This window comes from Nyctibius grandis, chromosome 9 (genome assembly GCF_013368605.1).
Source record: "Nyctibius grandis isolate bNycGra1 chromosome 9, bNycGra1.pri, whole genome shotgun sequence".
Taxonomy (NCBI): Eukaryota; Metazoa; Chordata; class Aves; order Nyctibiiformes; family Nyctibiidae; genus Nyctibius; species Nyctibius grandis.
The window spans coordinates 29,146,162-29,159,257 of NC_090666.1; the positions used below are offsets into that span (position 1 = coordinate 29,146,162).

Genomic DNA, 13,096 nt, shown 5'->3' on the forward strand with positions numbered 1-13,096 from the left:
GATGCAAACATGCTTTTTTTTTTATGATAAGTAGCCAACAGAAAATCTTTCTTCATTTCTATGTATAACTTCCATCTAACCTTTTATCCTATTGGGTATAAAACTAAGTTGCAAAACAGCAGTTCACCGTTGTACCTCAGATAGCATAAACCAACAACACGTTTGTAATTCATGAACTCACAAGTTCATGGCCCATGTCAGTTCAGTTTATGACTGAAGTAGTTCATGAACTCTGTGGGGCCAGATCCTTCTTGGTTGTAAATTGCTGGGTTTTTAAATGTTGGTGATAACCTCTCACCATAAAGATTTATAAGTAGGTGTCTGGGCAGGTGCCTTTGGGATACAATTGGCTCCTCCAGGGCATTCAGGGCTCTACATCATTTCTGGAGCCTTCTTTCATGTGCAGTTTCTGCATGCTTATTTTCAAGCCTAGTGGGAAAGCTTTGACCTTACTGAGAACCTGCCCTCCAAAAAGAGCAGCTAGCTCCATCACCTGCACTGTCCCCATATCAGTAGTTTATGACATAGGATTAACTTAATGGGAATTTTCAAACGGCTCAGGAGAAGGTGATGCACAGAAACAGACCTGTTGCTCATAACCTCTGAAAAAGCTGTCAAATGAATACTAGAAGAAGATGAGGTCAAGCTAGACTGAGATATGAAGACAGACAGTCATGCATTTCTCATGTGGGGCACTTACAGACATCTGCTTGGGTCTTTAATATCCGATCAGCAGTCTTTCCCACTGCTGACTCTGTGTCCTTTTGAAGGACCCCTTGTGAGCCACTGCTACTCCTTTTCCTTCATTCGAACATATATAATGAGTTAGAGTGAACCAAGCGGTGCTAGAGACTGTCCTGGTAAGAGGGATTGGCTCTGCCACTTCCAACACAAGCACTAAACATACTTATTTGGAATAAAGGGAGGGTATTAGGGCTTTCTTCTACACTACTCCGTTTCAGGGGCACTCACAATTTGCAATATTTGAATATCCCTTTCCTGCTTTTGATCTTCTGTAGAATATGCTGTACTTGATTCAGAGACCTAGTTAGTACCCAAAAACATGAATGGCGTTTTACATAAGACATCCACACCCAGAAAAACTTAAAACCTAATTAAATAACCTATAAATGAAGGGGAGGATACAATTTTAAAAGGCTTTCTTTTTTGGGTTAGATATTGACACCTTGACATAACGGGAAGATGTAAATGAATCAATCTGGCAGATGGATGTGACAGAAAAAGAACTGATGAATAGCTAAAATCTTAAGTCCTAAAACCTTTAATGTGTATGAAAGAAGAATGGGTATACAGAAGTACAGACAGACAGGCCATGAGACAGCTGGGAAGGGAGGACACCATGGGACAGACAGAGAGCAGACTGTACTTATATGGGTGTTCCTGAGGCTACTCTTTCAGAGCAATAGAGCCAAGTCCTCTGAGTCTGGCTTTGGTTGCAGGGACAGCTCTTACATAGATGGACACGGTGTAAGAAACTTAGATGAAATGGAAGATAACAAGTCTGGTTCCTGTTAGGGAGGAGAATTTGCAACTCACCAAAATTCAGGTGAGCTTCAGTTCAACAAAACAGTTTATCATTTGCATAAAAGTTACATGTCACTTAAATGTTCATATCTGGTAAGACTTCATGTTTGCCAGGATATTATTTAATCTGAATGCTGGATACTAGGAAATAACATTTCTGCATCATGCAGGATTTATCATTAGCTTTCTATCTTTAAATATCAAGGTGTTGTCAGTTAGGTTTTGACGTAAGAACACTTAAAGATTTATGTTCTTGCCTTTTCAATAAAAACAAAGTAAAATTTTATACCTGAGGCAGTTTTTTCTTCCGATCACAGTTTATCCCTCCAATAAAAACCATGTTTGGCATCACTGGTCTCGGGAACTCAAACACAAAATCATATCTCATTAGCCAAACAGATCCATGGCTTAGAAGGTCTGTAGCTGTCACTTTCTTTTGAAGAATCTCGTATGCAAGTTCTTCAAATTGAGCAAATACAGGCTTACAGTAAACGAACTCCAGCATATGGACCAGCATGTTCTTCACGCGTTGAGCAAATGTCATGCTATCTGAATTATTTAGGAAGAGTCTGGGGACATAGGAAGGAGGGTTTGGACACTGGGTAGCTTCAAAATCCATACCACAAGGAAATCCCCGCAAAAAGTAGATGGAAGGAACTGAAAGATACTCAGCAATTATCGGTCCGCACATCAGAACTGGATCCGTGAAAACCACATCAAATTTGCTCTCTCTCAAAAACTGCATCATGTCTTCGTTGTGCAAAAGGCTCTTGCAGTTGGTGAAAAAGAACTTAACAATTTCTAACAGGCTTTGATACATTGTAATAATAATATTCAAAACAGATTGTTCAATAAAATGAGCATTAACGAATGACTTGAGCGCAAGAGCTAAATGTTCCTCTGTGTAAGGTGTTGGATATACTTTCAATGTATAATTCTGAGGCTCCTTTGCCTTCATATACAAACTTGTTGACGGTACAACCACAACAACTTCATGTCCCTTTTGCTCGAGTTTCCCCACCACTGGGCGCATGCTGAGCCAGTGACTTCCATCCTGAGGTATCACCAGGATCTTTCTGCCTTCAGCAAAGATTAAAGATGATGTCAGAAGAAGAAACATCCAAGTATGTTGGTAAAAACACTGAAACGGAAGAGCCATTTCAGTGGAAGTAAACCGGAGAGTCCTGCTCTGGAGGCATCCGACACAGTCCTTTATATGAAGGTCCATGCAAGCTTTAACTTTTCTGGAGGGAACTTATTGACTGCAAAAATTAATATTTAACTTCCCAATGTTGTTGTGGTTATCTTTCAATATTGCCATTGCTCATATAACAAGGAAGGGGAGCACACTGTCATTGAAAAAGATGTCCCCCTTTGCTCTTTTTGTTAATTTTTAAGCTTGGAAGTATGTCAGCACGTTCCTTCCTTCACGAAACTAAGATGACCAGGGATGTCATCTTGTAATAACAGTTGTGGTTAATACCATTGACTTGATAAGTACCCAGTGAGCAAATAAGCCTAGTTTTGCTTTTAAAAAGCAACCTTTAAAATACACCCAGCAGAATGAAGGGAAATTGCAACACCTTTTATTTTATGCACTAACCTGAGAACACCTAACCAGTATGTAGAAGGCTGATGTTAAATTCCCACCTCCTGGAAGCTGGCAAACCTGCATATCTTATGAATATATGGCAGCTACCAGGATATACCATGCAATCCCAAATCTGAGGAGGAGAAGAACAATCCTCTTTGGCTTTTCTCCCCATGGTGTCAGACAAAAAAAAAATAACTAAATGATGAGTTCAGGGCAAGTGAAGGGAAAGGAGGCCAGCGTAGACCTTTTGGGACACAAAGAAGGAGCCTTGGTCTTTGGTCACTGTCCTGAAAACCCTTTTTATATATTGTAAGCAAGACAAAATTTAGGAGGAGATATGATATCTTTTACTGATCCCACTGATAACACACACACAAAAAACCCCAACAAGTAAACTAGGCTTTTGAGCTCTCCTCCTTTCACGGATACAGGTGGTAACGTAAGCAACCACATACATGTGTCTCTTGGACCTCATACAGGTGTCTCCTGGACCTCTTCAGCTCTGAGCCCTGACAGAGCTGCAAAATTGCCTTTTCTCTTCCATGTTGCCTTCTGAGCAGCAGCCCAACTTTTATGAGAAGAGAGATCCTCTCTTGATTAAATTAGCCAGGAACCTGGTAGTTGGACCTGTGGGTTTGAATCCACTCACCAGGAGGCACAAGCTGTCCCTAGAGCTCATGTTTCCTGAGGGAAGAACTGATTGCTGGGCCATTATGAAAAAACTAGGTGGTAATACCCCATCTTGGGTTTCCAGAGAAAGCTCTACTAGGGTGGTGTGACCCCTTGTTTGCTGGCATTCACTGCTCTGTGCAGTGAGCTGAGGCCCTCAGGGCTTTGCTTTATGCAGGGTTTTTTCTTTATGCAAGTAAAAGCAATGCCAGACCAAAGTCTTTTGGGTGGTGCTAAGGAAGAGGTCCTTGTGAAGAAAATTACTGAAGCAAAACTGTCAGCAGCACAAAGTTTTTCCTGTTCCTTCCTTTTATAAGTAGTGGTGGTATTCCCAGCACCTTCAGTATAGAGAAACAAACCCTTACAGCCTTAGGCAATGGGATTTGTCTCAGTAGACGCCCAAAGGGTGTTAGCACTGCTCCGCATAGCTCCACGCTGTCACGCTGACATGGAGGAACCACCCTTAGACACGGAGAACCGATTTCTAGAGAGGGCCAAATATTGGAGAATGAGAGGCGGGAGACAGTTTTGTAAGGCACATACTGAAGGCGTGTGCCTTAGTATGCACAGTATGAAAGCGTGAGACTGAACAGATTTACAAATAATTCTGATTAAATGCTGGAGATTTGGAGAGAAAGAGTTTATGGCAACTGCTGTGACAGGAACTGACCAAATCCAATTGGACCTTCCTACTTGGTGTGTTTTTTACTATGCACTTGGATATGATTTTCAACAGCAAAATTAGCTAGCTGAAAACAGCCAATACAAAGTTCATCTTCCCGTGTCTGTAAGAGAACAAGTCTCTTGCTAGTATGGCTACACTTTCTTATGGACTCAACAAACTCCCTACTTTTTGTACCAGACCATCAGAGCAAAAACTGTGGAAAAGGTGAGGCGGCAACAGGAGGGACAGAATTAAAAAAAAGAGAAATTAGAGGTAAGCAGAGAACAGACAAACAAAGAAAGGATGAAGTTCTTCGGTTAGCACAGAATCAGCTGAGGTCAGATCTAAGCTGGGTAATTATTATTCAGAAAATTAACAGACTGGATCATTTTTCAAAATGACATGGTAGGTTTACACGTTTGTTATTCATTATTCAGTAGCAAAGGGCACCTGGCTCCCTTGCAGGTTTGAAGGGTGTGGTGCTTGTTACCCACTCCCGTTATATGTGCAGAGAGCACCACAGAGTAATTTGAAGACCAGAAGCTTCAGTGAGTGAGAGCTGTGTGCCAGCTTTTGGGAGCTAGGAAGAAAGACTTCACCACTGGATACTGAAGGACATAAATTTTATGTTGAATAATGCTGAAGCTTGGATGACCCAAGACTGCAGATTTGTTTCCCTCTCAGAATTATCTCTTTCAATAAGGCTTGTGTGGGTTACTCCAGGGTGTCTCTTCAAGCTGGAAAGGAGCATTGCAGCAATGGAGCAGTGCTGCACTGGCATGTAAGCTGCCCTGAGAAGTTGAGACTGCTTGGACCCTAAGCCATAACCATGCTGAGGGATTTGGGTGCAGGTGTGCTTACTCCTCACCCTGTGATTGCTTCAGCCAGAAAAGGTACTAAAATTCTCTCAAACTGCTTATCTCTGAGTTGGACTGGTTGTGATGTGTGGATTTCTTCTAATGTGAGCAGCAAACAGTGAGTGGCACTAAGGGAAGATGATAGCAAATGGATACCTCAGCAGCTGCTTGTTATATGAGCAGCCCTAAAACTAGAACTAAAACGAAATGTTTGTTGAGGCAGCCTAGAAGTGTTGGGTTTATCTACTGAATTTGTTTTCCTGTTGTTAGATGAGATGCTCACCCACTTATGCTCTGGGTCTTGCAAGCAGGAACGGGTTGCTCAAATGCACAAGTAATGATGTAATTTGATTTCCCAGGTTTTTGGATGATGGATCAGGCATGGAGGAATCCTTGTGTAATTGAACACACTTTTTTTTTTTTTTTTTTTTTTTGATGATAAACAATGTCAGGCAAAAGGATTACAGTACAATGAAGGTTGGTAGCTGCTGCCATGAACCTGCCTGATTCCCTCCTCATGTTTTACATAGCTATGGAGATATACTGGCATTCACCTGTACAGGATGAGGTAGTATGTAGTTTGGGTAGTATGACTTCAGAGGAAAAACAACCCATAGAAGTGATGATATGTTGACTGCAAGTTGGAAAGTAATCTTACTCTAAGTCTTTGCAAGAGCAAGACACAGCAGGCAGCTAAGCAAATTACAGATCATTTCTAGGGCAGCCCTTTCCTAAGCTGTAAATAGAAATCATATGAAAATGATAGTATGATCCTGAAATTAATGACTCTATCCTAACAGAAAGATAGGTGACATTTAAGGCTGCCCAGGTCACTGTAATTAGAACGCTTCCTAACTTTTGTAGGGCAATGTGTGTTTGATATTTATACATATAATACTCTTAGAACCTTCATAGATTTTTCTGCATAGTCTCTTGTCAAATATTGTACCTTTAGACTCACCTTAGAGAAGGTGTTTTACTTTAAGCAGAAGACAAACTTCACATGGAAAGGGAAACTAAGGCAGTAGTTCCATTTGATATGAGGGGAATTTTTGTCAAAAGAACTGTGTTTTACATCTTTCAATATTGCCTCTTTAAAATATGGAGGCACAGGGATGCAGACAAAAGCAGACTGAAGAGGACAGTGAGATAAACTGTTTGGTTAGAGCAGCTGATTTGGGTTGCTACATACTGTGCATTGAAGATGTACAATGCACAACAGTGAAACTTTCTTTTTTAAAAGTAGTGCTGCTTTTATTTGCCTGATGTTGTCTATTTTGCCATTGCAGTGTAAGTCAGATGAACGTTATTGTCAGCTTTAAAGATGCTCAACATCCTTTACAAAAGCATAATAAACAGATGATTCTGATGTGGTATCAGGTTGCTCTGAACTGCCACTATGTTCATCGACACCTTGAATATTGCATGAAAAAAGTGACCCTAGTATTTGGTTCAAGAACAAAGTGATGACTAGTGGTTCAGTGCTGAAAATGAAGAGTTCCCCTATAGCTGACTTTACTGAGCCTAGAGTTAAAAACAAAAGACGACTCTCAGAGCAAGGTCTTTGGGTTTTCGGTCAGGTGAAAGAAATATACATCAGACTCCATGAAAATGAAATCAAAACTGAATCTGGTTAGTGAATAATATACATTCACAGAGGACACTAATTTGTAGCTGGCAGATGAAGTCCATTTTTGTTGGACTTATCAGAAAATCTTCATTAATTCAAATGAGTCATCTGCCTCCATCAAGGTAAATGGATTTCAGCCTGTAGAAAACAACTGCCAAAACCTCATTGCATTAAATAATTACCAGAAATAATAAATAAAAAAAAAAATCAATAGCACTAAACTACAGAAACAACATAATCACATTTCATTGGCAAAATGTGTAATTTGGAAGAAAAAGACCATACCTTAGGCAGTGGTTTCCTCTGAGCACAGTTTATACCTCCAATAAAGACCATATCGGGCATCATTGGTCTGACATACTCAAACACAAAGTCAAATCTCAGAAGCCAAAAGGAAGCTGAGTTCATGAGCTCTAGCAGGGACACATCTCGCTGAAGAACTTCAGAGGAAAACTTTATCCCCTCTGCATAGAAACCGTTACAGTACCCAAGCTCCAGGAGGGCAACCAGTGCATTTTCCACTCACTGGAAAAAAGTCATGCTGTCCGAGTTGAAGGTAAATAGTCTTGGGATGTAGGACAGAGGGCTTGGGCACTGTGTTGCTTCATAATGTAAGTTGCAAGGAAATCCTCTCATGAAGAACACAAATGGAAGAGAAAAATAATTAGCAATTGTTGCCCCACACATAAAGATGGGGTCTGTTAGGATAGCATCGAAGCTGCTTTGATTCAAATACTGCAGGGTCTCCTTGCTGCTGAACAGGTTCTTGCACTGAAGAAAGAATGTATGGAAAATATGCACTGAGCTGTTGTACAGTGCAAGAGCGTTCAGTGGGAAAGGCAGGTCTTTCAGGTGAGTGGCAACATATTCACGAAAGGAATTATCCAGCTGTTCTCGTGTGTAAGACACCGGGTATGTTTTCACCATGTATGCCTGTGTCACTTTCATCTGCCAGCTTATTTCTGGTGTAAGTACCACCACTTCATGTCCTCTCTCTGTGAGCTTTTCAACCACTGGCTGCATGCTAAGCCAGTGGCTTCCATCCATGGGCACCACCAGGAGTTTCCTTCCTTCTGAGAGGCCAGGCAGGAGGAGGATAAAAATCCAGGCACAACAAAGCTGCAAAGTCATGTTCCTGTGGTCAGAGTACAGACTGTGGAAGAGTCTTCTCATTCAGGCTCTAGCTTGAAGATGCTTTTGAAGGCAGCTGATGGGTTTATATGTTGAGTTGTGCTGCTTTGTCATAATCTTCTAGTTAATGATTCACTGCTCTGGCTTGTAGGTGGTTTGGTTTTTTTTCTCATTAATTCTAAAGCTGAATGTGGTGACCCTTTTCTGTGCTGAGTCATTGGAGTTCCTCAGTGTCCAACGCAGAACTAGCTCCTCAACATGCTAGTCAGATTTCATAGGACTTCTCTCTTCATCGTTGGTGTGTCCTGTCTTACTCCTTGGCCAGGGAAGGCAAGTCTGGTGCGAACAACTCCAACACCAGAGTAACAAATGAAAACAGCCTCAACAGATTTCATTGCGGTTGGAGACACATATGCTCAGATAATTTCTGAGGACAGAACAGGAGACCCTCAGGATAAGGGGAAAGGGCAGATGAACCAACTCTTCTAAGCTAGCAGAAATCTCCACAGTCTAAAATGACACCAAGAAGAAACACTGGGAGAGGCTGACCTGGCAGCTGTGGCAGAGATCTGTGTAGCTGAAGCCCAGGTTCTTGCTTCAGAGCAGTAACGCAGTTGTTTCACAACCTACGAGATGGCCCTCGGGCAGTTGAACACCCCTCACCACTTGCCCATACATCAAGCAGAGGCCAGACATAAGACGTACTAAATGTATCTTAAGGACTACTATTCCCTGTATGGCTTGGACTGTTCAGTAGAGACTCAGGTGTGAGCCCAGGTATGGGACCTGACTTAGCTAACGAGAAGCTTCAGTGCAAGCATGGGTTTGCAAGAGCTATCAGCTTCACAGCATTGCTTTTGACATCAATGCCAAAAAGATTAGATACCTAAATAGCACTGTGACATGGAAAAATAATGCAGCCTCTGTCCCTCAGGCACATGACTTCTTTTCTCTCCCTTCCGTATCATGGTCAATGCAATTAAATTAATTGCACATTGTTCTCTGCGTATTTTCCTATCAGCCTTTTTATTTCTTTTTCCCACTTTACCAATGTCTGTAACTCTTTCCTTGTGTAGGGGAAACTATTGAGTAAGTGGCAAAACACAGTTTTCTTTCAGACACTTGATAACGTTTTGGAAAACAAAATATTTGAGCTTCAGAGTAGGGGGAGAAGCTTTGAGGTAAAAGTGAAAAAAATACTCTCAGAGTCTTATGTTATTATAAACTGTAAGGAAAAAAATGATGAATAATAACTAAACCATGTTATTTCCAGATTTATATAAAACACACTTAAAAATGGTTGTTGGGAAGATGACCAGTTTAGCAAACAGCGTTTTCTCACAAAAAGTTTAATGTATATATTTTGTAATGGCACCTCCCCATTTGCTGAAGAGGGGTAGGCAGAGAGCTGGTAGGAAAACGTCCTGCCCTCCCCTCCCTTCTGCAGCAGGGTGAATTTGCCATCCAAACCTTGCAGCACCCTTACCATGAAGAGAGAGGGTGCAAAGGCAAGCCCAGGATGGGTGATGTTAATCAGTACCTGAGAGGAATTTCTGAATGTTTGAGAGTTTGCCAGCATATGCTAATCTATTGCAAAACTGTCTTTGTGTATGCGTACTAAATTGGGAAAGGGGTCTCTGGTGGTCGTAATCCCCCCATAATTATGCTGTCCGCTGTATGACCCCACTTCTGCACAAGCATTGTTGATGCACATGTAGGTGGCTGCAAGGAAAAGATACTATTCTGGTTATCTCTTCTGCTGGCACCAGAGTTGTGAACCAAGTCATTGGTCGCAGTCTTGTTTAGCTTTGGCCCTTCTTTGTAATTAATGAATTTAACAGAGACCTTGGATTCTCTAAGAATAAGCAAAAGTAAGAATCTTTCTGCATACCATTCCCACCAGAATTTTAAGTGTTATCAGTCCTAGAAGCAGATACGACCTGCAAAGCAAGCAGTTAGCTTCAGAAAGTTCAGTTACTTCAGCTGAAAGGAAAATTACTGAAAGGAAAATTGTTTCTGTTTAAAGGTTACACAAAGCAGGCCTTTTAGGGCCTACTTTGAGGCATGCTTTTAATAAACCGTCTGCTTGGGGGCATGAGGAGAAGCAGCCCCAGCACCTCTAAGGGCTCTTCCTTGCAGCAGCAGCCCTTGTGTCACAAGGCTCTTACACTGAGCTTCACCCCTGCTATGTTTCTCAGGCGGCTTCAGCAGGGCCTGTCCCTGGTGGTGTCCTGAGAGGTCTGGGTGATGGCAGAGATGTGCTGTGCCCCTCCCGGGCCAGGCCCACCACCCAGCAGCGGCGGGGCCTGCTCCAGGCCCTCAGGCCGGCGAGGCGGCCAGGCCCCGCGGTCGCCATGGCAACCCCTCACCCCCCACAGCGGAACGGTGCCGCCATGTGCAGCCTGACTCCCGCCATGCACCGCGGCCGGCAGGGAACTACAGCCCCCAGAAGGCCTTGCGGGGAGGTCTGAGCTCCCAGCGGGCAGTGCGGCTGCGCCCCGCCCGTCACGGGGTCGACTTGCCGGCCGGTCTTCGCTTCGCGCCGGCGCCTGTGCCCGGTGGTTCCTTCCCGCCCCTCGCTTTGTGGAGCGGGGGCAGTGAGGGGGCGCCGCTGTTCTCTCTCCGGGGCTTGGCCAGGTGCGTGAAGTCCCAGGGCCGCGGGCGGCCTTTAGGTCCCAGCGTGCTTTGCGCGGCGCCACAACAAACATGGCGGCGGCCGCGGGTCCGTAGCCGTAGGGGCCGGCCTGGTTCCAGGTGCTGGCTCTGAGCGGTGGGTCGGGCTAGGCGGCGGCCGAGGGGCCGAGCCCCGGCGCTGCGGGCCGGCCGAGGTGCAGGCGGCAGGCCTAGAGCACCAGTCCTCGTCCTCTGTTCGGTGCCGGTGAGGCCGCGTCTGAAGACTGGGCCCAGCCCCCGTGAAGTCTCCGGGACTGGAGCACGTGGGAGGTAGAGAGAGGCAGGGGGAGCCGGGTGAGTTCAGCCTGAAGGAGGGAAGGCGAGGTGGAGACCGTCCTGCTGTTGGGAGGGCATGTATGCGCCCTGATTCTTGTTGGAGGTGCGCTGGGGTAGGGTGAGAGGTGCCAGACCCAAGTTACAACGTGGGAGGTTCCTGTCAGAGATAAGGAATACAGGGCGGGGGCTTAGAGGGGTTTTGGGATCTCCTTTCATGGAGTTATTCCAACTTTGGCAGGGCAAGGACCTAGTAAAGGATATGCTCTGCGTTGGCCCGGCTTTGTGAGGGCGTTGGACCAAAGACATTATCCAGAGATTCGTTCTAATCTATATTACTGTATGACTTTTAAGGGAAGGAAGCTGCTAGCAGCAGTGTCTGAGGATCCAGAAATAAGGAGCGAGGGATGATTTGGCACTATCCTGCTGAAGTGCTTCTCTGGAGTGGTGGGTGGTACAGCAGGCTGTCAGTAAGATGATGGCTGTCTCCTAGATATGTGCCTTTTTATGCTGAACAAACCTATTAGGAGCAAGCTGTTTTGTCTTTGGATGAGGAAAAACAGAAGGGTCGTAATCTTTGCATGGTTAAATACTAAAGTGCAGCAGGCCTAAATGGAAAGCAAAGATAATATTTTCATAAAATATCGTGGTAATTTTGACCACTTATTACACTCTTCCCATCTGAACTGGCCAGTACACAGAGACAGGTTACTTGTGCACATGGATTTGTTGAGAGATGGTGCAGGGATTTTGATGAGTTTGAGAGGCCTTAGAGGCCTTACATACCTTTCCTGCAGGAAACTGGGCAACTTGAACACTGGTTAATTATAGGTGTTTAGAAGGACCTGTTTATTTTGCTGTGCATGTTTTTGCTTATGCAAAATTCATATGTGATGTATTTGATTCTAGTTAAAAGTCTGTTCAGACCTGTGCTACCATAAATGCTTTTAATTCACCCTTCTTTTGTAACATTAGTGCATACTTTTGTATGGATCTGATGTTCAGTTTTAGAATGAACAGAATAAGATGAAGAAAGTTATAAATAAATTATTCAGTCAAGGCTGAAAGGTTCTTCTTGGAGGATTAGAGGTGGTGGATTCAATTGCATTTTTTTATAGTAAATAGATTATTTTATATTTTTTTAAGGACTGGTTTGCCTTCACAATGTTTGGGGACTTATTTGAAGAGGATTTTTCCTTTATTTCAAATAATCATTGTGGAAAAGGGAAGAAATCAAAGCCCAGAGATTCTGAGCCTCCAGCTCCCAGGGATTTCACCAACCTAAGTGGTATCAAAAATCAGGGTGGGACCTGCTACCTCAATTCCCTTCTGCAGACTCTGCTTTTCACACCTGAATTTAGAGGTATTGTGTTCAAAATCTTCTTAAAGTAATGTTGGAATTGATATTTTACAGTGACTTCCATTTCTAATTATTCATTAAAGAAACACCACAAACACAGATGGTTTTTAGGAAGAGTTTTTCAGTTCACTTCAAATAAGTTATTCCAGAATGCTCAGACCTATTGGTCTGTAAAATTAGTGTTGTAACTTCTGCACAAAATGTAGGTATTGTAAACATTACATTTTCTTACAAGTAGACAGTCTACAGTTTGTGTAAATAAGAGGGGTTATTGCTGTCTATAAAGTGTCATTCATTTTTTTTATGCAACCACTACAATTCCTGAAAAAATGGATATTTTGCCATCGAAACACCTTCATGCTTACTGCTGCTTTATTGTTATAGCTTGAACCAATTGTAAGGATGACTGATGCTCAGAAATGTTGTTTAATGTCTTAATTTGCCAAAAAAAATAGCATCATAATGTTGATAGTTAAAATACAATAAATCTTTAAAGAGGAGATGTTGTCTTTTTTAAACAGGCTTTTGTCTTTACATTTTGCAGAGGCCCTGTTCTGTCTGGGACCTGAAGAACTTGGGACTCTGGATGATAGCAGTAAACCAGATGCAAAGGTATTTAAAATTTTCTTGTCATTAGTCACTGCTGAATGTTAATTGGGAAGAATATTGTTTTAATTTGCATTCAGCCTTACATGAGAGT

The 13,096-nt window shown here is 42.9% G+C and overlaps 1 protein-coding gene and 2 pseudogenes across 6 annotated transcripts in view; 1 reads left to right on the plus strand and 2 right to left on the minus strand.

Annotated features, from left to right (window-relative positions):
* Positions 1–1,828: 1,828 nt before the first annotated feature.
* LOC137667381 (UDP-glucuronosyltransferase 1-6 pseudogene) lies at positions 1,829–2,665 on the minus strand (annotated as a pseudogene).
* A 4,179-nt stretch (positions 2,666–6,844) lies between these two features.
* On the minus strand, positions 6,845–8,090 carry LOC137667382 (UDP-glucuronosyltransferase 1A8-like; annotated as a pseudogene).
* A 2,515-nt stretch (positions 8,091–10,605) lies between these two features.
* Positions 10,606–13,096, plus strand: part of USP40 (ubiquitin specific peptidase 40) — a 40,025-nt gene continuing 37,534 nt past the window's right edge. For 5 of the 6 annotated variants that reach the window (XR_011048796.1, XM_068408228.1, XM_068408230.1 and 2 more), the window contains exons 1-3: positions 10,816–11,057; positions 12,183–12,399; positions 12,941–13,008. Coding sequence is in view for 5 of the 6 variants with exons in the window: in XM_068408228.1 (XP_068264329.1) it covers positions 12,201–12,399; positions 12,941–13,008 (267 nt within the window). In the remaining variant the exon portion in view is untranslated. Of the gene's footprint in view, positions 10,728–10,815; positions 11,058–12,182; positions 12,400–12,940; positions 13,009–13,096 lie in introns of those variants that run through there. The other variant, XM_068408229.1, reaches the window with a different exon arrangement.